Source organism: Phycodurus eques, chromosome 18 (genome assembly GCF_024500275.1).
Source record: "Phycodurus eques isolate BA_2022a chromosome 18, UOR_Pequ_1.1, whole genome shotgun sequence".
Taxonomy (NCBI): domain Eukaryota; kingdom Metazoa; phylum Chordata; class Actinopteri; order Syngnathiformes; family Syngnathidae; genus Phycodurus; species Phycodurus eques.
In genome coordinates, this window is record NC_084542.1 from 15,505,683 (window position 1) to 15,530,141 (window position 24,459).

Sequence of the window (24,459 nt, forward strand, 5' to 3'; positions counted from 1 at the left end):
GGATTTTATTTGTGAACACGTCTATTCCTCCATATAATGTAAGCAGTTGCACTTACATTTCCACACACACGTCTAATGAAAACTCCTGGCCATTCATATATACAGTGTAATGTAAACAGCTGCCAGTCCATTCACGTACACAGATAATACGAACATCTGTCCATCCTTTAAAGCCTCAAATAATGTAAACATGTATATGCCACTTAATCAGTTAAGCAGTCAAAAACAAAAATGCATTTAAGTATGCATTTTTATTGACTTTAGCATTAAAGATTTCATCTGTGAAGCCTCATGGGGTGAAAACTGAAAATGTAAAGTAGAACGTCTTAAAACAAGAGAAAATAAAGCATATGGCGCAGGCGGACTAGTAGCATTTGTAATTGAGTGAAAGGCTAATTGATTGTTATTGGTGTATGTTTCACAAAGTGGGTGTTACGATGTGCCTTAATTGCTGTGCTGCGTGCGTGTGTGTGTGTGTGTGTGTGTGTGTGTGTGTGTGTGTGTGTGTGCAGCACACGTGTGAAGGCGGTGAAGTGAGATGAGATGAAGCAGAAAAAAGAAAAAGCTGCGGCAGCACAGCTTTCAGTAATAATAAGGCTCCAATCATCCGGCACCATCAGCCTAAATATAGACACTTCTAAATGATGCTTGCTTCCCATGCACATGACTGTGCATGCTTTCCACCGCGTGCTACTTGAGTTGAAGGATTCCAGTTCTCTTATTATGAATGTTGATGCAGGTGTCATGTTGTAAATGTTTTCAGATAAATCATCAAATGAATGCCAAAATGGAAAACTGTCCACAAAGTAACAAAGACCGGTCCTAAAACTGTGGTGTCGTTAGGTATGAAAAACATACTGCGCACATTCAGCAAACTTCGCCCTGGCCGGGCGGCGTCGAACCGGCGTATCGGATTCTTCGCAGTCACTGACCTTCCGTCGTGCACCTCATCCGTCATTGTGCCTTCCGAAGTGGGGCAGCTTTGCTAAGCTTGGACAAAAGGCCCGTCAGGGCTGGAGGGTAAAGTATAAACAGTAAAAGAGTTTTTTTTTTTTTTTTTTTTTTTTTTTTTTTTTTTTTTTTCCCTCCCCTTTCTTTGAACAGCCCGAGAGGCTGATTGACAGCGGCCGTCCTCACCAGCACATTTCCTCCGCTGATTCACGGACACCCGCTCGCCTGCATTGACCTCGGCTTTCCCCAAGCGTTAAGCGACCCAAGTCAATTACCAGATGGACACACTTGTCGCTCACTTCTTTCTCTCTTGTGTCTCCCATATATAAGGTCCTCCAAGGCTCACCCTGGACCCGTCGTCCACATCAGTGACAACCCCATGGATGAGGGCAAGGTAAAAGACGCTATTAAGTACCACTCAGCGCCCCAGAGATCCAAACGGAGATTGAACGGATGGCGATAATACATTTAGAATTTCATTTGATTTTTTTTCACCATGAGAAATAATGGAAATGGAAGATTTTTTCCATACTACAATGTATTAACTGTACAGGCAAGGTTTAAAATAACAATGTAACTGTCATATAAGTATGAGGAAGTATAAGGAAGTTAGCCACTTTAAATTGTGGAATCTCGGTTTTCGTGATGGATCCATTCTAAAAAGTTTGACTGAAACCACATCGTACAAAATCCAAAGCAATATTTCCCATAGGAAATTGTGTAAATCTAATTAATGCGTTCCAGACACACAAACATACTAACCAAAAATACATTTTAAAGAGAATAACTATAGCTTTAGTCTTTCTCGCTTTCTTTATCGAATGACTGTCGTATTGTATCAAAAGGGACGGCACAGCGTGGTCCACAATGCAAGCTTTTCTCAGCAACTCGAGGCGATAACAAGCCTCCCGGTCTGCTTGGTTCCACTGGCAAACAGTTCGACTTTTGAGATTCCTCTGCATTTCCCTCCCATCCGTCAAAAGGTTGACTGAAGTTAAACGTTTCGCATCGTTCTAAAGGATAAAGATTAGGCTTTTAAACGTTTAATCGCAGACGCGGCGGGGCTTCTGCGGGATGATTCACCGATTGCATCAGCGCGACTTGGATGGAAACACATCCCATTATTCCACTCATGAACGTTGAATCAGCTGAGACTACAGTTTAAACTAAACACCGATTGTGGCTTTGTCTTCAAAGTTATCTTTTTTCCACATCACTTAGCTTGTTTCGGCTCCCTTGACGAGGGTTGGGCGTGATAATTGAGTGTTAAGAATTTGATCAATTGCGCGGAATGGCTTGATGCGACCACAAGTAGCACTCTGTGGGTACCTACCACTTTCTCATTTTTCCAAACCGGCTCTCTCTGGTCTTCGTGTTGGTTACATCTCTAACTAGTGTAAATGTAAATCCTCAAAGCTATAAACAGAAACTGAGGAATCATAAAAATCCCACTCACAAAAAGTTAGTTAGTATTTTTATGTTCACATTGCTTCTCTTCTACGAGACTGTATTGTATTCTATTTGTTTATATATAGTGTTCTGAGCTATCATGTCCTTAAAATATAACTGTTTTGGGTAAAACTCTCAAGCGTATTCGAGTGGAGTCGGTAAACTTGGTCGGTTGTTTGTTTTGTCCAAATATCGCTGCCGTAAAGGCCAGCGGCCACTTCCTGTTTGAAGCCTCGCAACGGCGACTTCCTGCTCATCAATTGTTAGGTCTCAAAATGTGAACGACATGATGAAGAGGACAGTTTAAATACCATTTCTAATTGAAGCAGGCAATGTATTGGTCCATTTGTGATTCAAAGCTTAAGAGTGTAATAAGCGTAGCAAATAATTGATCAATAGTTTCCCAGAAGCGAAAGCACATGCCCAGTGGTAACTCATTTTCTTCTTCTAAAGATGATTCTTGTCGTGCGTCATGTAGGCTGCATTCTTACCCGATCTTCTGTTACGTGGCACATGTGAATGTCAAATGCATCAGCCTTTTTTTTTTTTTTTTGCCCCCACCACTTTTAATATCTTCATTCTCTCCATCTGTCATCTCCGCCCGTTTTCCTGGACTCCTGTTTCCTCTCTCAGCTGATAATTGGATTCGAGTCCGGGATCGTGGTCCTGTGGGATCTCAAATCAAAGAAGGCCGACTATCGCTACACTTATGATGAGGTAGGCAAACCTTTGTTTCCCGCCTTGCTTCCGGTATCTTTTAATGCTTTGCTGGAATCGAAATTACCTATTCATGAACAAATAAGCCGCGCGGTGGTTTACTCAGAGAAGCGGCTCGCTTTCAGAAAATAAATAAGCGCTTCAATAACTGTGAAAGTGATGATTGTACAAAAAATAAAATTGAAGCTTCTTGTTTCATCTCTGAAGGGTAGAAACTCTGTTTAATAACTGTTTGTTCTAGCAAATTCAAAGCGATTTTGGAACATTAAAGCTGTGAGCGCGCCCGTTTTCATGTTTTAACCTTTCTAAGGAATGCGACTTAGCGAGTTTTGGAGGGTCGCCTTGTGGACCACTAAAATTCATATAATTTCAGCAAGATGCAAAACTGGTGAGCTTTCAGGCATAAAAAGACAATTAATTCATCAGAATAATATTTTCAGGTATACCAAATTTGAATATTTCATATAGGAAACAATATAAGCTGTGCAAGGGTGAAATACATGATAAATACATTTCCTTGTTGAAATGAATAAAAATGCTATTAAATGCTTTCCAGTCTCCCCAAAAATCCCAACAAAATGTAATACATCGTTTTAAAATGAAATTCCACTCTATCATATAGTACTAAAAAAATGTAAAGATTTAAACAGCTTGTGCATCGTGATAAATTCATCGCAACTCCTTCTGGTGTGCACGACTTAGCCACCGGGGGCACTATAACACAGACATGAAGACACAAACGAAGACGACATTCACAAGTGAATCTGGGAACTGCAGTAAATTTTCCCTGAGGATAAAGAAAATATGCCAATAGGTTTCGTAATTGTCTATCTACATGCGTTGATGCACTGTTTGTGTTCAGATGGCCATTGATTAAAAGCAACTTTTGATGCTATCCGTTAGCCTGTCTATGGCGATTCACATTGTGTGTTAGCATAAAGTTAGCAGAAGGCCAATTTGTGTGGTAGCTATAAATACATGTGTAATTTTCGTTTTATATTTTGTTGAAGTGGGAGTCGCAATAAACAGCTTGAAGCCAAATTGCTGCTTGTTGTGAAGTGAAATTCGTATCTTGAATTTTTGCTCTCAAGTCAAAGCAACAAAATTGGCTGAATGACGGCTTGTATCTTGATATAGCAAGACATTTCTGTATTTGTACTTAGTTTTCACCACTGCTGTTATGCTTGCCAGGAAGGAGAAGTTAGATAGACAGCTACGTTAGCTGTCTATCTCTTCCCATCATTTCTGACTGTCCATTTTTTTTTATGATGGGAGGGGGGATGTACGGTAGCTTACCGTCTTTTCTCCAGAGCGAGGCTCGCTGCTTACGTATCGATGTCGTAACACGGCTTCGTAGGCTCAAACTTCCCAGCACGCTCATCCGCTCCGTTGTTGTGGTCCCCGGCGGGCGGCGGAGGAGAGGCTCTATAAATAAAAGAAAACACAATAAAACAGAGCCAGTGTCATGATGCCCCGTGGACTTGTCAGACCTTATTGACTTGCTTGCAAAATTGTATTCCTGCTCAAGCATTTGCAATATTTGCCAACCAAGAGGGGAGGTCATGTTTTCAATATTTTATTTATTTTGTCTTTACGTATGCAGGATTGCCCAAAAACTAAATGTTTTTTTTTTTTTTTTTTTTTTTTTTAAAAGGAAATGTGTGGTTTGGGCCAAATAATAAACTATTATCCTTTTACAGTGTAAAGAATAATATTACACATTGCGGCCCTAAAAAAAAAAAAAAAAAAAAAAAAAAACCTCGGAGGAACTGTTATAAAATCCCAGAAAACATTTAACCTGCAAATGCAAATAACAATAAAGATGTTTAGTTGTTGCATCATATTATTTCATAAATTTAGTATCACACTCAGAGGACTTTGTAAAAAGCGAAATGGCCCCTAATAGGAAACAGGTTCCCCACTTCCTGCAGTAGAGGAATTAAAGTTATTTAATTAGAGACAGAGGAGGGAGTGATCATCTTCATCATCATGATCATCTTCATCATCACATAAAGCGTCATGGTCCGCTAAAAATGGAAACGGCAGCAGACTTCTCAGATGAGCCATCAGCTGCGAATAGTTCGTGTGTCTGGATCATCAACAGGTATTCAGGGGAATTGAGAATAATATACTCGATTGCTCTATATTCTCGAATGTGTATAATAATAACCGAGTCCACATTCATTTGGGAAGGAAGGCGGTCATATTTGAAAGCAAATGCGATGCTTGCTATATGAATTGCATGTCAAGAGCTACTTAAAAATTCATGCATTTTGCTTTTTGTGCGTCCAGAATGTTAATGAAGTCCAATGAAATGATGTTCACAGGCCAATTTAGTAGGATTTCATACAAAAAGCAAAATTTTTTGAGAATATTCATTAAAGCCCCCCCCAGTTATTTGGTTGGATTTATAATTAAGTGTTGTTAGTAAAAAATTGTATGTCTCAATTAATTGTTTTTTAAAATTTATTTTATTATTATTATTTTTTTTTTCTTATTTTGGATCATGTAAATATTGGGAAACTAGTATATACCAGCGCTCTAACCTTGTCTTTATTAATATATGAATTCATTTGTTCTTTTTAAAATTATTATTATTATTGTTATAAGCTTTTATGGTTGGATTTTACCAAAATAATTCTGAACTTATATTTTGGTGTTATATTAATATTTGTTTCTTTTTATGTAATAGTCATATTATGAAAATAGTACACTCCAACTACCTAACCTTGACTGTATTTATTTATCAATACATTCATTTTTATTTTTGTTTTTATTAGTATTCTTACAAAGATTTATTCGGGTTTTGTACAAAAGATACAAAATGGGTAATATGACTATATTTTTAAATGACTAGTACAAGTTATATATATACATGTCATCCCCTAACTCCTGAAACTCAGTTTATTTATGAATGAATTTGTTGTATTTTTATGTAGTTCTTATTTCTTTTATTTTTACAAGCATTTAGTAGGACTTAATAATTGTTCTTTTCTAAATAAGCGTAAATATGAAAAGAGTTTGCGCCATCTCCCTAACCTCGACTGTATTTATTTATATATATTCATCCTTTTTTTAAAAAGTTGTATTAGTTGTTTTATTCTCACAGGCCTTTATTTGGATTTTGTACAAAAATAATCCACTGTGCGTAGTCAAGAACTGAAATTTTGTTGCTGCCATAAATAGAACCATCTGGGTCTCTAGAAAGCTTCTATTGTATGTTGTTGTTAACTGCGCGTAGCTTTAGCCGTCCTCATTAGTTTGGTCTGCAGCTTTGTCCACAACAGCAACAGCAACAACAACAAAGGAAAGGTCATTGAGCAATCAGAGCTGCATTGCACGCAGCGATGCGTCGCAGCGATACGCTGTGGTTGTCCTCGGCGTCCTTGCGTGGGGAACAAATGGAAGTCTTCAAAACAGATAGCGGCTTCCATAGAGTTGAGGCGGCGTGGGGGATAACCTCCAGACATTCCGCGAGAGCAGAGAGAGACGTGAGCTCAGGCGTGAGGGAAAACTCCAAAGGGGTTCTTTCTTTTTTTTTTTTTTCCCACCGCGCTCTGCCTCTGGTCTGTGGAGAGGTGTCACGACATGGGTTTGGAGAGCGGAGATAAGCTCCCTGGGGCTCGATTCAATGAGACCACGGGAGCAGCGCGAGGATATTAGCTTATCTGAGAAGGGAGGGCGATGGCGACTGAAAACCAGGCAAATCCGCTCCTTTTTTCTGATGTAGTGCTCCCTTGTTATCGCCGCCAAAGAGAGGGGACCACCAGCGGGCGAGATTTAGCATAATCTCATTATCTTCGACATTTTGCTACAGCCATGTTCACTGTGTGCGTGTGACTGTGATTTTTGTCAATGAAATACTCTGGAGCCAATCCCTGATGATGATAAATGGACCACATTATGTGCTAATGAGAACTTATTCAAACACAACTCACAAAAAGTCGTCCAGTAATTTCTGTGACTTTTCCAGTTCCTCTGCATCTTTGTTGTAACCTGCTGATAACACGAAGCTCACTGGCCGCTTTCCCTCTGAGAACATCCTATTTGAAGCCGCACAACGGTGAGGTATTGATGATCCACTGTTGGGCGTCATCTCGGTCTGTTAAACCGAAGTTTCGGGAACAAAACTGGATCCACGATGCAGATTGAAACAAACTGTCTTTTATGACGAGAAGTCCAAGCGTGAAGTGTGAATGGGGGGAAAACTCAGTGCTGTGGAAGCTTCTTCAGAGACCAAGCGGCGTGGTGAAAATGTAACTGAGGATCTGGCTGGGCTTGTTGGAAGCTAATCGCCGAAGTGGTGATTAGTGGAGAACGAAACCAGGTAATGGACGTCAGCAGTGAAGCAACTCAGGTGGTGGAGGAGGAGGAGATGCAGCGGAGAAGTTGGTCAGCCACGCCCAGCCAGCAACAGACAGGGAAGACAAAAACCAAAAAACAAAGCAGGGAGGGGCCACAGTGAACACAAACACATCAGATCCTAGCAGTACCCCAAGGGGAGCCTCACGGAGAGCTTCTGTAGGGACTTTAGTGTGTTCAAGGGGGGAAGCATCAATAAACGAGGTAGCTAACCAAACTGACTGACCTTGTTGGTAAAGGGGTGCAGGTTGGCGTGCTCAGGGTAGAGGGACATTGAGCAACAGGTCAATAGTGCAAGCGTGTGGACTGTGATGACAGTGTTTTCCTGATTAAAAACTTGTTTTCAGGTCTGAGGGTACATTGGACAGGTCTGGTTCAACTGGCTCGCGTACCGGCTGCCGTTTGTCTTCTTCTGGACCTGGCAAAGCAGATTTCAACCAAGGAGCACGACAGAACCGATAATTTTGCCTTTTGTGACCAGTTTATGTGCGGGTAATGCTTCTTGAGCCAAGGGTGTCAAAGGACGTCTGGAATTTGAGGAGCCGTTATGAAACGGAAGGCGAGGACTTTACCGATGGTTACCAAACAAAACGAAGGTGATACGAGACCAGTCACCTGGGAAAATGAACCGATTAAGAGGAATCGGAACAGAATTTCAGCGCCGATTGGACTGAGTAGAAGCTCGCATAGGCTCGTTTCACCGTCACTGATTACATAAAAACTGCGGCACATGAAAATACATTTTGCGTTCCAAAACAGGATTGTTCTGTTTAAATCCCTGTGGACGTGCGCGGCCCCCAACGCTTGTTTGTTGTACTTTAAGCCCGTTTCGAGTGTGCGCATTCCTCTAGCCTCATTTGCTTTTCTAATAAATTAGCTTTTCTAATTGCTTTGTATTTGTCTATTATCCTTTCCAAATACTGTGTGTGTGTGTGTGTATTTACCCTCGAAAAACAATCTGTGAAAAGTGTCTTAATGCAATACATAACGCAAATAAGTCTTCTTGCACTCGCATTGTTTGATATAACGAGCTCATTTCCTAATTAGCCCAGTGAGTTGGAGGTTCATTGTCTATCGCTGCTTGTGTGGACTCATTCCGTTGCAGTAGAAAATGAGAGAGGCTTTTCAAGGATAATCGTAAGTTATTAGATATAGTGAACACATACACACACACCACATCCCAACAGCACCTCATGGGGGAAATCAAAATTCACAATAAAAAAAAAAAATCCTTTTTCTGAGGATGACGCCATAATTTATGAGAGCAATGTTGTAATTCTCCCAGAAGAAAGTGATCATGACAATGCAAGTCAGAGAATAAAATTGTACTATTGCATGAACATTTTTGCAATTTCTAATGAGAAATTCATAATTTTACTCGGTTGAAATTGTAACTTTGAAGAATAATGGAATTTTACAAGACTTCAATGATACTGTGGGAAGGGAAAAGGTGTTGCAATTTATTCCAATAATGAAGTTCTAATATTAAAAGTAAACTGAATTTTATGAGAATAAAATGATAACATCAGGAAACCCCCTCCAATTTTTAATAAGTAGGGAGTTTGAAATAAAAAGTAGTAAAATTATTTTTAAAATGAAGTAAAATTTTAATTCACAAGATTAATGTTGTCATTTTAGAACCCCAAAAAAAATGAATAAAAGAAAAAAAAATGCAATGGCAATACAAGGGGGGAAAGAATGGAGGCATAAGGCTTACATCCCTTTTGTTTGGACACACGGCTAACATTAAACGAATAAATCAAACCTATTATACTATACTATATGATACTCCAAGAACCGAGGACGTTGGCCTTTACTGGTCTACTTTGTGATTGTGTTTACAATGATCGCTTGACAGGAGACTCAAGCAAATATGTTGAAAAGCATTTTTTCCCCGAGCACAATCTGTTCTCTGGTGCTCATTGACGTCCAAGATGTTCTAATTCCAAAACATGTTCCCAGAGGGAAATCATGCAAAGCGAGTTCATTCCGTCAAATCCAGACTCCGAATGTCAGCATCATAAAACCTTTATGAACTGTACTGATGACATTTTAATTAGCATTTTAATAAACTGCAATACAAGCGGAAAGAGAAGCTAATCCCTGTGTAATAAAACCCAACCAAAATAAAACGGCAAATCTGCTCCGTTCAACCTCTCTTCTTTAAAACTAAGACAACCCTGTTTCATCCTGTTGTTGTTGTTGTTGTTGTTGTTTCACCCCCCCGTCGCCCTCCCGCCTGTCGTTTCCAAGGCGATCCACTCCGTTGCCTGGCATCACGAGGGCAAGCAGTTCGTGTGCAGTCACTCAGACGGGACGCTGACCATCTGGAACGTGAGAGGCCAGGGCAAGCCCGTACAGACAATCACACCTCACGGTGAGCACGTGCACGCTAAACGTGTCGCCACACACTAGCTAATGTCGCAAGCATCAAAGCAGTGGCGGGAAGTCAAAGTAAGTATCAAAATCGTCACGTCTGTACTTCAGTATTTCGTCTTCTGACACGTTTCACTTTTCCTCCCTACATTTAAAAACAATTATTATTATTATTATTCCATTATATTATTCCATTTCCAAGCACTCAAGAACCTGCAAGAAGACAGCACTCGGCGTGTTGTGGAAAGGATTTTAGACCTGTGCTTTTTTTTATTTTTTTATTTTGAATTCTTTCTCTGCTGACACTGCTCTTATTACGTTTGCATTTCATGTGCAATTATGAAAATTCGTTTGATGGGCTTAAGCTGGGTTTCTACGTTATTTAATTGTCTCTCCTTGTAGAAATAGGTAACGCGTCTATAGTTGTTATTGTCATGGTTATTCAGACCATTAATCCCCTTAATAAGTAACATTTATTTTTTCATTAATTTAGTATGTGGGTGGTTGTTAGGATAAACAAGAGCGTCAAAATTGTGTTCGGTTTCAGGGAAGCAGCCCAAGGATGGAAAGAAGCCAGAGCCTTGTAAACCCATTCTCAAAGTGGAGTACAGAACCACCAGGATTGGGTAAGCACCCAATTTTGCTGGGAATTCATTTGGAACATTTTGTATTGAAACGACGACCACACTGAGGAGAAAAAAAGGACAGTAATATATATAGGACAAAAGTAATGGCTACAAGAATTATGTTGAAATGCTCATACATTGTTACAATTTTAAAAAAGTGTCATTGTATCTTATTTTAGCAGAATAAAGTTCTGATATGAACAAAATGTTGTCCTTTTATGAGGGTATGTCATGTAATTTTACTAGGATAAAATAGTAATTTTAGGAGAAAAAGTTGGAATTTTATAAGGTTTATTTTACTAGAATAAAATGTTGTACTGTAATATTACAGAGCAAGGTTCACAACTATATAGTATTATATACAATACAATATTACTTGGAAAATGTTTTTAGAGAGCTGTAATACCACGAGAGTCATTTTCATCATTTTACGAGAATGAAGTTGTCATGTTATTTAAAAACAAAAAAAACAAAAAAAAGAAGTTGCAATTTAGGAGCACATCGTCATAACATTACAATATTTAATTTATCATTTTACAAGTATATATATATATCGTAATGCGAAAAGAAAATGGTCATTTAAAATGTAGTTAAGTTTAAAATGGTCATTTAAAATGTAGTCCTCATGGGAGAAATGTCCAAAAAAATAATATAAATAATAATAATAATAATTTGCGATTGGCTGGCGACCAGTTCAGGGGGTGCCCTGCCTCTCACCCGAAATTAGCTGGGGTAGGCTCCAGCCCGCCCGTCACCCCAGTGAGGAGAAGTGGTACGGAAAATGAATGAATGCATAATAATAAGAAGAAGAATCTTTTTAATTTCTATTGAAACTAAGTCGTAAAAAATGGCGGTCCTACAAGAATATAGTCGTAATATTACAAGAAACCTTTGCAATTTTACAAGGACAAAACCATAATATTATGACGCTAAACTGATGATTTTAGTTAAATTGATGTAATATTAAGCGGAAAACATTTACAATTCTCTGAGAATAAAATTGTAATTTATACAGTCATTATTTTGTACCTATGTTGCAAGAATAAATTAACTTTTTTCCTGAAAATATTCTCATCACAAAACATGAAATAACATTCCCCCAAGTTACGACTTGAATCTTGTAATAATACTTGTAAATTACTCGACTTTAACAATACAAACGTAAAGAACTGAGGAAGACTGGGCAGAACTCGTTGAAATGGAACATGAACACACGCTATGTGCTATTAAAAATGTAACATAATTTAATGTTTAATTAAACTTATTAAACATTTAATCCTGTGCAGGAAGTCAATTACAACAAGCTGAGTTAAGATTCACTTGAGAGTCTTTGGTGCTGCTGTTTTGGTGAGCAATGGGGTTCAATTGAGCGCAGCGGTCAACTATTTAAAATTGCTCTCTGACGTGAGGTAATTACAGTTGTTTTTTGTTTGTTTGTTTGTTTGTTTGTTTATTCCTCTTTCTCGGTTTTCATTTCCCCAGAGAGCCCTTCATCATCCTGTCCGGCGGTCTCTCCTACGACACGGTGGGCCGGCGGCCGTGCCTGACGGTCATGCACGGGAAGAGCACGGCCGTCCTGGAGATGGACTACCCCATCGTGGACTTCCTCACCCTGTGCGAGACGCCGTATCCCAACGGTGAGTCCGTCCGTCCGTCCTTCCTTCCCTCCGTTCGCTCATCCCGCCGCTTTGACGACGCTTCGCATTCCGCGCCTGTTCTTTAATTACGAGCGCCGCTGTAATAAATCCAGAATTTCCCCAAGGGGAGATATGGAAATTTCTTTCTCACAGTCTATTTTTTTTAATTTATTTTATTTTTTTGCATATTTTCACGTGTTGAGGAGCTGGAAACAAGTGGATGTGAATGCAGCGTAATCTGCCGCGTAAAAGCCGTCATTTGGCACACACAGCTGCGGGACGGATTAGCCTGCGCATTATGCAACCGCTGCGACTTCATTATGTCACTGGCAGCCAGCTGATCTCATCTGGTAATAGACATCACCGAGGATTATTACATTGCGTGCATCTGGGTGTCTGCCTTGTCCATGACGTTAATATATAGATGACTGATGTGCTCAAGTGTGATGAAGACACAAACATACCAGACGAGACAATCAGCACCAACAACGCATGTTTCGCACAAATTAGCAGCTGTTGCTTTCTAGTAAAGACCTCGCTGCTGAGTCATGTATTTATTGTTAAGCTTCCCGGATGGAATTCACTTTTTTTTTGGGTAATAGTTTTGCACTTCCAACAAACCTTAAACACATTTCAACTTATTAACACACTTTTTTAAGAGCACTGTGGTGGTGTTTGGTTATTTTTATTTTTATTTTTGCTTTGACTCGGGAGCACAGACTTGAGGTACGAGCGTTGTGTCGTGGCAGTAAACTCAACTCACAATAAGCTGCACTTTGACAAACGATGAAGCAACACATGTTGACAGACTATTACAGCATTCAGTCATATATTCTTTATCCTGTCCGAAGAATAACTAATATTAGTGCCGTACTGATGAGCGTAGGAGTTGAGAAGTATCCTTGAACACTATCACCATCTTATACTGCCCCCAGGTGGCCAAAGCAGGTACACCAGAAAGAGCATTGCTGCTCGTTTCAATGGCAAAAGATGATTTAAGTGTTTTGTGTTAAGGGCGTGGTCACGGAATGAATTAAACTCGTATCGCAAGGCGCCACTGTATTATTATATTTCTATCACCGAGACATTTTAATTGATCACACGTCGCTGTCTGTTGTGTAGCATCTGAGAAGTTCTTGACATGATGGCAGCACGATTGATAACTTTGATACTCTGGACCGTGCAGACTTTCAGGAACCTTACGCTGTGGTGGTCCTTCTGGAGAAGGACTTAGTGGTGATCGACCTCGCACAAAACGGGTGAGTGCCCCCCAGCGTAACTTTTCATCAACCTGCCGAGCTTACGCAGAGGAGACATCATGGCTGAGGAGGTGTTTTGGCTCGTCCCAGCTACCCCATCTTCGAGAACCCCTACCCGCTGACCATCCACGAGTCCCCGGTGACCTGCTGCGAGTACTTCGCCGACTGCCCCGTGGACCTCATACCAGCGCTTTATTCGGTTGGCTCGCGACAGAAGCGCCAGGGCTACAGCAAAAAGGTACTTTGAACTTTCTTAACATACGAATATATATATATATATATATATATATATATATATATATATATATATATATATATATATATATATATATATATATATATATATATAAAGATAAACGCTATCAACTCATTCACTTCTGTGCACGTTTATATTCATCAACTGGAATCCAACCGTTTACCAAGGTATATTCACGGCAAGCACATTTTCCAACGGGCAGGTGTGGAAGATGGTCTCGTCCAGCTTATCTGTGAAATTCAGGTTTGTAAATAACTGTAATGACTAACACATACCTGTAGATGGCGACATTGCATCGCTTCAGATGTGAGATCATCTTCAAAGTAGAAGATAAAGATTAGGCGGCTTGTCACGTCAATTACGAACAAAAAAAAATGCCAACATGTCAGAAGTCGGGCAAGTTTAAGCACCTCACACTCATACACGGTATGTATATGTATTGTACAAACGGAATATGTGTACCAGTCGTTAGTCGAAAGTGTGTTTCGCAATTGTGAGAAAAGATGACGCAGTTCATGGCGGCGAATGATGAATGATATGTAAAAAAGGTGCTGACATTCAACTCGAGTCATGCGGTGAGTCAGCGTCACCGCATTTCACGCCGCATTTCATAGTTGATTATCTGTAAATGAATTATTTAGCCATCAAAAGCCCTTTCTCAGTCTTGCTTTTGCTGTCTTATAGTTTGAGGGTGTCACAAAAGGAGAAAAACATATTAGCGCACAACTTCCTGTTCTTCACGAAAAGTTTTTTTATACATGCAGCAAGCCTTGCGCTTTTGCTCGAAAATCGGGATACACAGATTTTTTTTTTTTGCGCGCCAAAAGCAGAAATAGAGCCCATAATGACCAAAAAAAACAGCAAAAGATGAGCCTATCCTGGTATTTTGATGATATTTCATCACGCTTGTCCTAAATAGAATGACTCAGACGCAAACGAGACAGCTTTTATAGTGGAGGGCAAATAAATACGTCGTTAGGTGTCAATCGCAATAAAATGCTGCGAGCGCACCTCTTTGTCCGCTAATGGAGCGAAACAGAACAATAACATCCCGCTGTATTTTTCATTCGCCTTCCACAGTGTTATAAAAGTGCCAAAATTAAATGTGGAAATCATATTCCCAATGTTGTCAGCAACCCGATAAGTTGTTACAGGTGAGCAGACCGATTGTGACATCACGAGAGGTACAACGGGGCACGAAGAATCCAGTGACGCCACAGCCATTGATTAGCATGCTAGCATTTTATCAGTTCTCATTTGAAACAGTAACCAACTGCAGTGTGTGATGTCAAATCTTATGGGTCTACCTAAGTACAGTCTGTAGTTGCTATAACACTGTTTCAACTCAGATTGTTATCTTGCTGTATGCTAGCATGCCAACTGCGAGAATGTTAGAATTCCGCAAGTCAGTTTATCATTGCCGACAGATGGCACGAGGACGCCAAAGCACAACTTGTACAGGCATATTAGCCAAGTAGACAGTTTTGGTGCCCTCTTGTGGCAGCTTAGGGCGTTTCAGAAAGAGCATGAAATGTAAAACACTTATCTGCTCGTCGTAAAATTGCTATCTGAATTCATGTAAGCATGCTAGCATTTTAGCCATTCGCTGCTCATAAAATACGATCTTATTGATATGCTGAAGCACGTTTTGCACTCGTATTGTCATCTTGCTATATGTTTGCGTTTTATCCAGTCTCGCTAAAATAATATACAAATGCAGGGAAGGGGAGGGGGTGTGATTCACACATAAAGAACACAGTGAGTCATGCTGGTGGCCTTTTTGTACGTGTTGACAGCCAACGCGGAGGCGCACACTCATCCGGCGGCAAGACATCCTCGTTGAATCAGTGCTTCTCTTGACGCGTCATCGGTGCTAATGGGGCGCGTGCGTTTGCTGTGTTCCAGGAGTGGCCTATCAGTGGGGGCAACTGGGGTCAAGGCACGCAAAGCTACCCAGAGATCATCATTACAGGGTAAGCTAACCATGACGGTGCTGGCGTATTCCAAGCACGCGCTCATATATGGTATTCTTGTCCATTTCCGTCTCGCGCTTTAAGAGTGCACCACCGTTTGGAAAATGTTCGGCTCCCCAGTGTACTCAAGACAAATTGCCGTGAAAAGAAAGCGCACAGTGGGGGGAAAAAAATACAAATACAAGGAATACAATTGTCTTGTCTATATGATTGACGAATACGGCGCACAGAGAGCTTGTAATGCATTTATTCCATTTCAGTCTTTCTCTCCAGAGGGATGTTGTGTCTAAACACTGTATATATACACTGTATGTGTGTACGTATGTTATGTGTGTATGGATCTTTTAAATGAGTCAAAAAAATACTACCAGTACTCTTTCTTTTCTGTTTATTGTCTTCCTTAATCTAATTCCCCCACTTTTTCAGGCATGCTGATGGAACGGTGAAGTTTTGGGATGCGTCTGCAAGTGAGCGCTGTTTTTGTTTTGTTTTTCTTTTTTCTTTTTGCTTTGTTTTTTAATTAGAAGGGTAATAGTCAGGCAACTAGGCATTTAAGTTAAAATATAAACAAACATCATTTAAAGAATTCAATCCATTAAAATATGTATAAAACAATTATTTGTAAATATAAATATTTTTATATATCGAGTAAAAATAAAAATTCTGAAGTAAAGCTTCTGAAATGTACTTAAGTAGTAAAATAAAGTATAAACGAAATGTTACTGTCAATAACATAACATACCTAATGTGATATCTTGGCACAACAGAAAAAAAAAAAACGTATCCGCACCAAAAATAGTTTTCCTATTTCGTCGCATGTTGTTGAGCGCTTGAGCTCGGGTTTGAGCAAGAGCTTGCTTGCGGTGGCTCGACTTGGATGCTATCAAAACAACACATTTCTATAGCTTTGCAAAAGTTTATTGTGGATGACCTCTCTATGCTATTTATGTCTTTCTTACGTCATCTCGTCAACCACAGAGGTTGAAAAAAGTAAAAGTCTATTTTGACAGTAGGGAGTAAAAAATACATCCATTTTCAAATGTAGCGAGTCAAAGTAAAACGTCGTCGTAAAGATAAATCCTCAAGTAAAGTTACAGATACCTGAAACATCACCTTCTGTACACTAACCAAGTATTTGTATTTCATTTACTACCCGCCAGTGTTGTTGTGTTGTGACAGCGCACTGAAACTGACCCCCACTCTGTATTTGCCTCAGTAATGCTCCAGGTGCTCTACAAACTGAAAACGGCCAAGGTGTTCGACAGGAGCCGCTCCAAAGACGACAAGGGCGGCGCCGAGGCGTCCGACGAGGACCCCTTCGCCATCCAGTTGATGGCCTGGTGCGCCGAGAGCCGCATGCTGTGCGTGGCAGGCGTGTCGGCCAACATCATCGTCTATCGCTTCAGCAAACTGGAGGTCACCACCGAGGTGGTGCAGGTGGGGGGCGGGTTCTTTATGTGTTATTTCCACATTATCTGCAGGGAATTCATTGCTCACACGCACGTCCAATGGTCTGTGTTCGGAATTCTTCACTCATTCCGTACTGCAGGGGTGGGGGACTCGAGTCACATGACTTAGAGTCAAGTCGATTCGAGTCGGTAATTTTCCGACTTGTGCCTCGCTTGGCTAAAACTTTAGATTTGGCATTCATTTTATGTCAAAGTTAACGCGCTAACTTATGATCCATCACAAAAATATCATCGCATTAATCATGTATTAACTCAGGTTAATCACACAAGGTCAATGCTTACGCCAGTGCAAAGATAAGTGAGGAGATTTTGCTTCCAAAGTCACCCTGATGGGACTTTCGATAAACAAAGGTAATTTGCATATGGTGCAGCGCTGAACTCTCTTTTCATCAAAGCACAAATCTAAAAAAAAAAAAAAACATCTCAAAGCAGAATGTAGTACTATGTGGTATATCTGACACCTGATTAATCCGATAAATCAAAATTCAAGTGTGATTAATCCGATTTTTAAAAATGAATCCATTGACGGCCCTACTATATATATATATGTATATGTGTGTGTGTGTGTGTATATATATATATATATATATAGCAAATGACCTCGGTACACATTTGAACAACACTGGGCATGATGGAGTGGGGGGGGCATGGTGACTCACTGTTTAGCAACGTAAAGCCGAGTGCTGTTTAAACGCGCACGGCCTTCGCTCTGGTTTTCGTCGCGGCTCACTAGCCGTCGCCACGTTGTTTTTTTTTTTTTTTTTTTTTTTTTGTCAAACGAGCTGGCACTCACTTGTCAATCAAAGGACGTGGGCGATTGTGATGTGCTAACTTCCTGGCAGGTGCGCCCGGTTGCAGCGCTTTTTTTCCTTTCTCACTTTTTCCATTTCCAACAAGCTACCAAACATGAAAGTTAATTTGTCAATTAGAGTTGCTTCAGCGTCCACCAGCGCACCCATGCAAAAACACAGACAAAAAAAAAGCCAGTTGGCACACACCAGAAGGAGCAGCACAATGTCTACTGAATTGAAGCAACAAAAAAAAAATTGCAATTCTTTACATTCTTGTTAATGTTGTCATCTCTGTATGTTTTTGATCCAATACAATATTATAGAGTGTTACTAACACACTGCTAAACTGTATTATCTAGCTATTAGAGGTGCGAATGCAGTACGAGCTGAACGACATGGAGTCCCCCGAGGGCGGCGGTGGGGAGCACGCGTCGGCGCACCCCACCCCGGGCGCTTCCCCGCAGACGAGCGGCCCACCTTCGCACCCCTCCAGCAGCAGCAGCAACTCTGACGGGAGCAACATGCCCTGCCTCAAGTAAGCCATCCACTCCCATGCCGCCCCCCCCCCATCCAGATTTATTATTTTGACTTTTTTTTTCACAGGGTGCGTAGCACTCCGCTGAAGCAGTCTCCGGGTTACCAGGTGGACTTAGTGGTCCAGCTGGTGTGGGTGAGCGGGGAACCTCCTCAACAGATCACCAGCCTGGCTCTTAATTCCTCATCCGGCCTGTAAGCGAACGCAGCACGGTCAAGGTCAACACTCGTGTCATGGAGATTTACCAGACCGGGAGCAGATAATATTGTCTTAAGATCATAATCTTAAAAAATATCATAAATGTCTTGGTGAAGCAGCATGTGCATTTTTTTAAATTTTGTTTTATTTTTAACACTCTGTTCCAAGTCGCTGTTAATTACTATGTTTGCAATCATGATGTTGTTTTGTCTATTTGTATGTAAACCTTCGTTACTCAGGGTGGTGTTCGGCAACAGTAACGGCGTTGCGGTGGTGGACTATATCCAGAAGACGGTGGTGTCGAACCTGGGGACGCTAGAGCTGTACGGGTCCAACGATCCGTACCAGAGACAACCGCGCTCACCCAGAAAGTCTCGACAGCCCTCTGGAGGTAACCGGGAATTCATCCTTCTGTGCTAGTGTCACACAATAAAAACATTTAAAATAAAAAAAAAAAAAGCCCACAGGTGGCAAAAGTGCTCTCTACTACTTGTGTAGTTTGCCTTTCGTGGCACATTTTAATCAAAATAATATCTCCAAATCACATTCTTATATTCGAATCTATACCTTTTCATTGTTAGAAAAAAAAATATATATATATATATATATATATATATATATATATATATATATATAAAACCAACAAATGGGCCCTGACCTTTGACATTAATGACGTCATATGGCACCAGCACAAACCAAACCGGCTTGTTTGCTGCAAACAAGAACACCGCGGCTTCAGCATGGGCACACTGCCACCTTGTGTTAGACAGCGAGAGTGCACTTCGAGTTTGATGGATGGAGTGCTCACGTGTGCGTGTGTATACATACACACTCTTCCGGAAAACACGCACACACACACGCGCGTGTGTGTGTAGAGCATCTGGTGTCAGTGAGCGGTGAGCAGTGGGCTGGCACCTGCCACTGCTTGGCGAGCGCCAGCAGTAATCAGACGCCCAGCTGTGTTTCCCAGTGCCAACTTGCTGCTTGGCCTTCCGCCTCGCTGGATCAGCGACACACACACACACACACACGCACAAAGATGCACACACATTAAAGCGATACTACCGCACACGGTTCTTCAACTTTAATTCATTAAACATGCTAAAAATCAATTCATCAAACAATTACAGTACTACTACTACGAAGAGAGGGATATTCAGCTTTTGGGTGAAATTTCAGGATCAAGCTAAAATGCACTACAGTGGACCGCCGCATAGTTGCGCTTCGACGCCCGTGGATTCACAAATTCACAGATTTTTTTTCTCCCCATTTCCCCCCCCCCCCCAAATCTGGTAACTCAAGGCACCACTGCAGAGGCGATTCCAAGATCAGAGGTTTTGGGGTGCTTTGGCAGCCCCCCAAAATGGGCTAGAAACGCCCATGCGCTGCAGTTTCTGGATTATTACGCAATTGCTGTCTCAATCATCAAAAAAAAAAAAAAAACGGGGACTGGTTTTCATTGGTTTTATTGCTACGGCTTTGCTGAAGTCATGTGACCTCTGTTTCAGGTCTGTGTGACATCAACGAGTGCTCGGCCACATCAGAGGACCGCTGCAAGTCTCCCACTTCAGGTACCATGTCCTTTGCTTGTAATTTTGAACAAACAAGATGGAAGCCGACCGCAAGATGAAAATTGTCTGAAGGCTCCTTTTACGAATATTCTTTTTATTGAAATTGTGGCTCACAAAACTGGAATTCTACACCCCCCGCCCCAACACCATAAAATTGTCATTCCATTCCACAAATTGAACGCTCGGTTTTAATATTGCCCCGTTCAGGCTTTTTGTGACCGATTCAATTCGCTTTTGGATTTTCTTTTTTCCTCCCCTATTATGCAGAGCTCAATAGACAGGAATAAATGGCTTTCATGGCTTCTGCCAGCCTGCGAAACTGTGCGACAGACTGTAACGGTAGAGATCCAGTCTCGGTGATGCAAAGTGATGGCAAATGATTATAAACGGAGTGTGGTGATAATGCCTATTAAACTATTTGAAGTCCCAAGCCCGGATAAATGCAGAGGTTTGCGTCAGGAAGGGCATCCGGCTTAAAACTTTACCAAACAAATATGAGCGTTCATCCAAAGAATTCCATACCGGATCGGTCGTAACAACGTCCGCCACCGGCGGCGTCAACCTGCAGGGCGCCGTTGGAAATTCAGCTACTGTGGGTCGAAGTTGAAGAAGAAGAAGAGGTGGAAAGCGGGTTCTTCGGCAGAAAGAGGAAAGCACAGAGCCTAGAACTGAATGTGGGGACTTTGAATGTTGGGACTATGACAGGGAAATCTTGGGAGTTGGTTGACATGATGATTAGGAGAAAGGTTGATATATTGTGTGTCCAGGAGACCAGGTGGAAAGGCAGTAAGGCTAGAAGTTTAGGGGCAGGGTTGGAATTATTTTACCATGGTGTAGATGGGAAGAGAAATGGAGTCGGGGTTATTTTAAAAGAAGAGTTGGATAAGAATGTCTTGGAGGTGAAAAGAGTATACGGTGACCTACAAGAGCGAAAGTAGAAGCACGCAGGTGGATTACATCTTGTGCAGACGATGTAATCTGAAGGAGGTTACAGACTGTAAGGTGGTGGTCGGGGAGAGTGTGGCTAGACGGCATAGGATGGTGGTGTGTAAAATGAAGATGGTGGTGGGGCGGAAGATTAGGAAGACAAAGGCAGAGCAGAGAACCATGTGGTGGAAGCTGAGACAGGACGATACAGATGGGAAGGGTGTGCAGCAGGTTAGGGTGATTAAGGATAGCTATGGAAATATGTTGACTTCTGCCAATAGTGTGCTAGATAGATGGAAAGAATACTTTGAGGAGTTCATGAATGAGGAAAATGAGAGAGAAGGGAGAGGGGAAGAGGCAAGTGTGGTGGACCAGGAAGTGGCAATGATTAGTAAATGGAAGTTGGAAAGGCATTACAGAGGATGAAAAATGGAAAGGCAGTTGGTCCTGATGACATTCCTGTGGAGGTATGGAAGCATCTAGGAGAGGTGGCTGTGGAGTTTTTGACCAGCTTGTTCACTAGAATTCTAGCGCTTGAGAAGATTCCTGAGGAAAGGAGGGAAAGTGTGCTGGTGCTCATTTTTAAGAACAAGGGTGACGTGCAGAGCTGTGGGAACTATAGAGAAATAAATTTGATGAGCCACACAATGAAGTTATGGGAAAGAGTAGTGGAGGCTAGAGTCAGGACAGAATTTATTTATTTGCGAGCAACAGTATGGTTTCATGCCTAGAGCGAGTACCACAGATGCATTATTTGCCTTGAGGATGTTGTTGGAAAAGTACAGAGAAGGTCAGAAGGAGCTACATTGTGTCTTTGTAGATCTAGAGAAAGCCTATGACAGAGCTACAGGGAGAAGAGATAGCAACGGTGGAGGACTTGAAGCACTTGGGGTCAACCGTCCAGAGCAATGGTGAGTGTGGTCAGGAAGTGAAGAAACGGGTCCAAGCAGGTTGGAACAGGTGGAGGAAGGTGTCAGGTGTGTTATGTGACAGAAGAGTCTCTGCTAGGATGAAGGGCAAAGTTTACTCACACATGCATGCGGCTATAGACTTTAGATATTAAAAATCGTCATGGCTTTAGAATTACGAAATGTCATGTTTTTCTAATGGACATATTACACTGAGATTTAGCAACATTTACCAGAATAAAGTTGTATGAAAATAAAATTGAAAACATTTTAGGAATACAATTGTAATTGTACGAGGAATAAAAAACTTTTAACACAGTCAACTTGTGATATTACTATATTTTTGAAAAAAGTCAATTACAAGAATGACAGTTGTAATTATGACAAAATATTACCAGTTAAGTAAAAAACATAGTTTTACTTACAGTATATGCATTTATGATATGCTGACAAAAATAGTCTCCTTATGGTGTGTGTAATTTGGCCACCGGGGGGCAGTATAATACGGTCATGCCGACAAAGGTGGAAGCATTTCATAACTCCTGTAAGTGACTCAGTAAGCTGTTATAATGATGGTCCTTTTTTTTTTTTTCAGAGAAAATACTGTCAGTCTACGTGCGTTGATACACCGTTTGTCTTGAAATATCTTTTGCTTAGCGTTATAACACCGCCACGTCGATGCAAACCTAATTTGAACCCTCGGTGTTTCAGCACTTTTTGGACAATTTGTTTTCTAAAGAGGAGCTGAACTGCAAAATTTCCAACTGGTTTTTGATCCATGAATAAACTACCACGTATACGGTACTGCATTTTTCGGTTCATCCTAAAATTTCACCCGAAAGCCGAATATCCCTTACATTTTTCCGAGTAGTGTATCTTAAAAACACCGCCAAAAAGGCAAAAGATGTTTCTAACTTTCAACTTCATTGACTTCTCCCTCATTGACACTCCCCAAAGTGTTGATGTCAAACAGCAATCTCCAGCAGTTCTACAATGGAGGTGGTAGAGGAGGTAAGATTGGCCAAAGACTTGACCAAGAGGGTATGTAGGCAGGACAGCGGTGGTCCGCATTTGTCCCACCTCACCCACTGAGCTTCCTCCTGTCTCTGTCCTCCATGTCACCATAGTGGGAATTGATTAGCTTGAACTGGCGCTAACTAAAGTCTGGGATAGCCTCTGTTCCCATGGCCTTTTGTCATCTCTGTGTAAAAATATATATATATATATATATATATATTCCCCCCACCAAAATGTTCACATTTTGTTTACTACAACAAAAGTGCTATAATTAATAGAAAGAAGACCAAAAAAATACAGAAGCAGAGGCTAACCCTCCAGCTAGGTGGCGACTACACGCTAGCATTGCATGCTACTTGTATGTAGCACAAGCGTCAAGAGTATGTTGACATGCGTGCGTGTGTGACGTGTGCCCCCCACCCACGTCCTCGATTTTTTCTTCTTTATTATTTTTGTTTTTATTTCTGTACGCTGATGATGTTACATTTTTTTCCTAAAAATATTTTCTTGTTTGTAGCATAAAATATTCGTATTATTGTTATTATTATTATTGGTCATAGTTGTAGTAGTAGTTGCTGTTGTTTAATTTAGATGTTATTTATTTAAAACAAATTTCATAGTAGTTGTAGTTATTTAATTTACATGTATTTTTTTATTAATCATATAATTTACTTTGTTTCAATATTAGTATTAGTATTAAAAAGGGTTATATTTATATAATTTATATATATATATATATATATATATATATATATATATATATATATATATATAGTATAATATTTATTATTATTGTTTATTATAAGCCTTAGTAGTAGTATGAATAGTGGTGGTATTTACTCACGACAGTTTTGGCCACGTTTGGCATCGTATCTTAATACTCGCATATAATCCAAAACACCATAGGAGGGCTAACGGTAATTATGAACCTTCAAAAAACTGCTACTTTAACACGCATGGAGCAGCAACACATACAAACAGAGCATACAAAACTCCTCACAGGCATGTATTATGTCTTCTCTGTGGCAATAACAACTATTAGTGGAGCCGAGTTGGATGGCACAAGCGAAATGTCGAAACAACAACAGTCGGGGACCTTCTCTGCCTTTTCTTCTTGCTCTTAATTCTGGTGCTTTTCCTCCGTTGTGTTGGCGTGGTACTACACTGAAGGCGGACATCTCTAAATTCACATTTGTCTGTGCAGACACTGGAAAAACCTATTGAAAAAAGCAATAGCTTAATAAAAGGTGTGATCCAGCGGAGGCACAAATGATGAACCGCGATATAGCAGCCTTCACTCTGTTTATTATATATTCATAGAATATATACATGTCGTAAAAAAGTGTTCATAGCTTGCCTTGTCCACTTAGTGTTTGCATGTGTCGTGCGCAGTCTCCCCGGTGCATGCTGCTGTGGCATGACCTGCCTCAACTTGAC

General features: G+C 40.7%; 1 protein-coding gene across 3 annotated transcripts in view; it reads left to right on the forward strand.

Annotated features, from left to right (window-relative positions):
• The window catches only part of stxbp5a (syntaxin binding protein 5a (tomosyn)), a 67,228-nt gene that overhangs the window by 38,158 nt on the left and 4,611 nt on the right, over positions 1-24,459 (forward strand). For 2 of the 3 annotated variants that reach the window (XM_061703988.1, XM_061703987.1), the window contains exons 7-21: positions 1,282-1,345; positions 3,034-3,117; positions 9,733-9,856; positions 10,403-10,481; positions 11,964-12,118; positions 13,305-13,377; positions 13,468-13,615; positions 15,539-15,606; positions 16,033-16,073; positions 16,823-17,043; positions 18,226-18,401; positions 18,470-18,595; positions 18,839-18,990; positions 20,108-20,170; positions 22,963-23,016. In XM_061703988.1, the coding sequence (XP_061559972.1) occupies positions 1,282-1,345; positions 3,034-3,117; positions 9,733-9,856; positions 10,403-10,481; positions 11,964-12,118; positions 13,305-13,377; positions 13,468-13,615; positions 15,539-15,606; positions 16,033-16,073; positions 16,823-17,043; positions 18,226-18,401; positions 18,470-18,595; positions 18,839-18,990; positions 20,108-20,170; positions 22,963-23,016 (1,628 nt within the window). The remainder of the gene's footprint in view (positions 1-1,281; positions 1,346-3,033; positions 3,118-9,732; positions 9,857-10,402; positions 10,482-11,963; positions 12,119-13,304; positions 13,378-13,467; positions 13,616-15,538; positions 15,607-16,032; positions 16,074-16,822; positions 17,044-18,225; positions 18,402-18,469; positions 18,596-18,838; positions 18,991-20,107; positions 20,171-22,962; positions 23,017-24,459) is intronic. The other variant, XM_061703989.1, reaches the window with a different exon arrangement.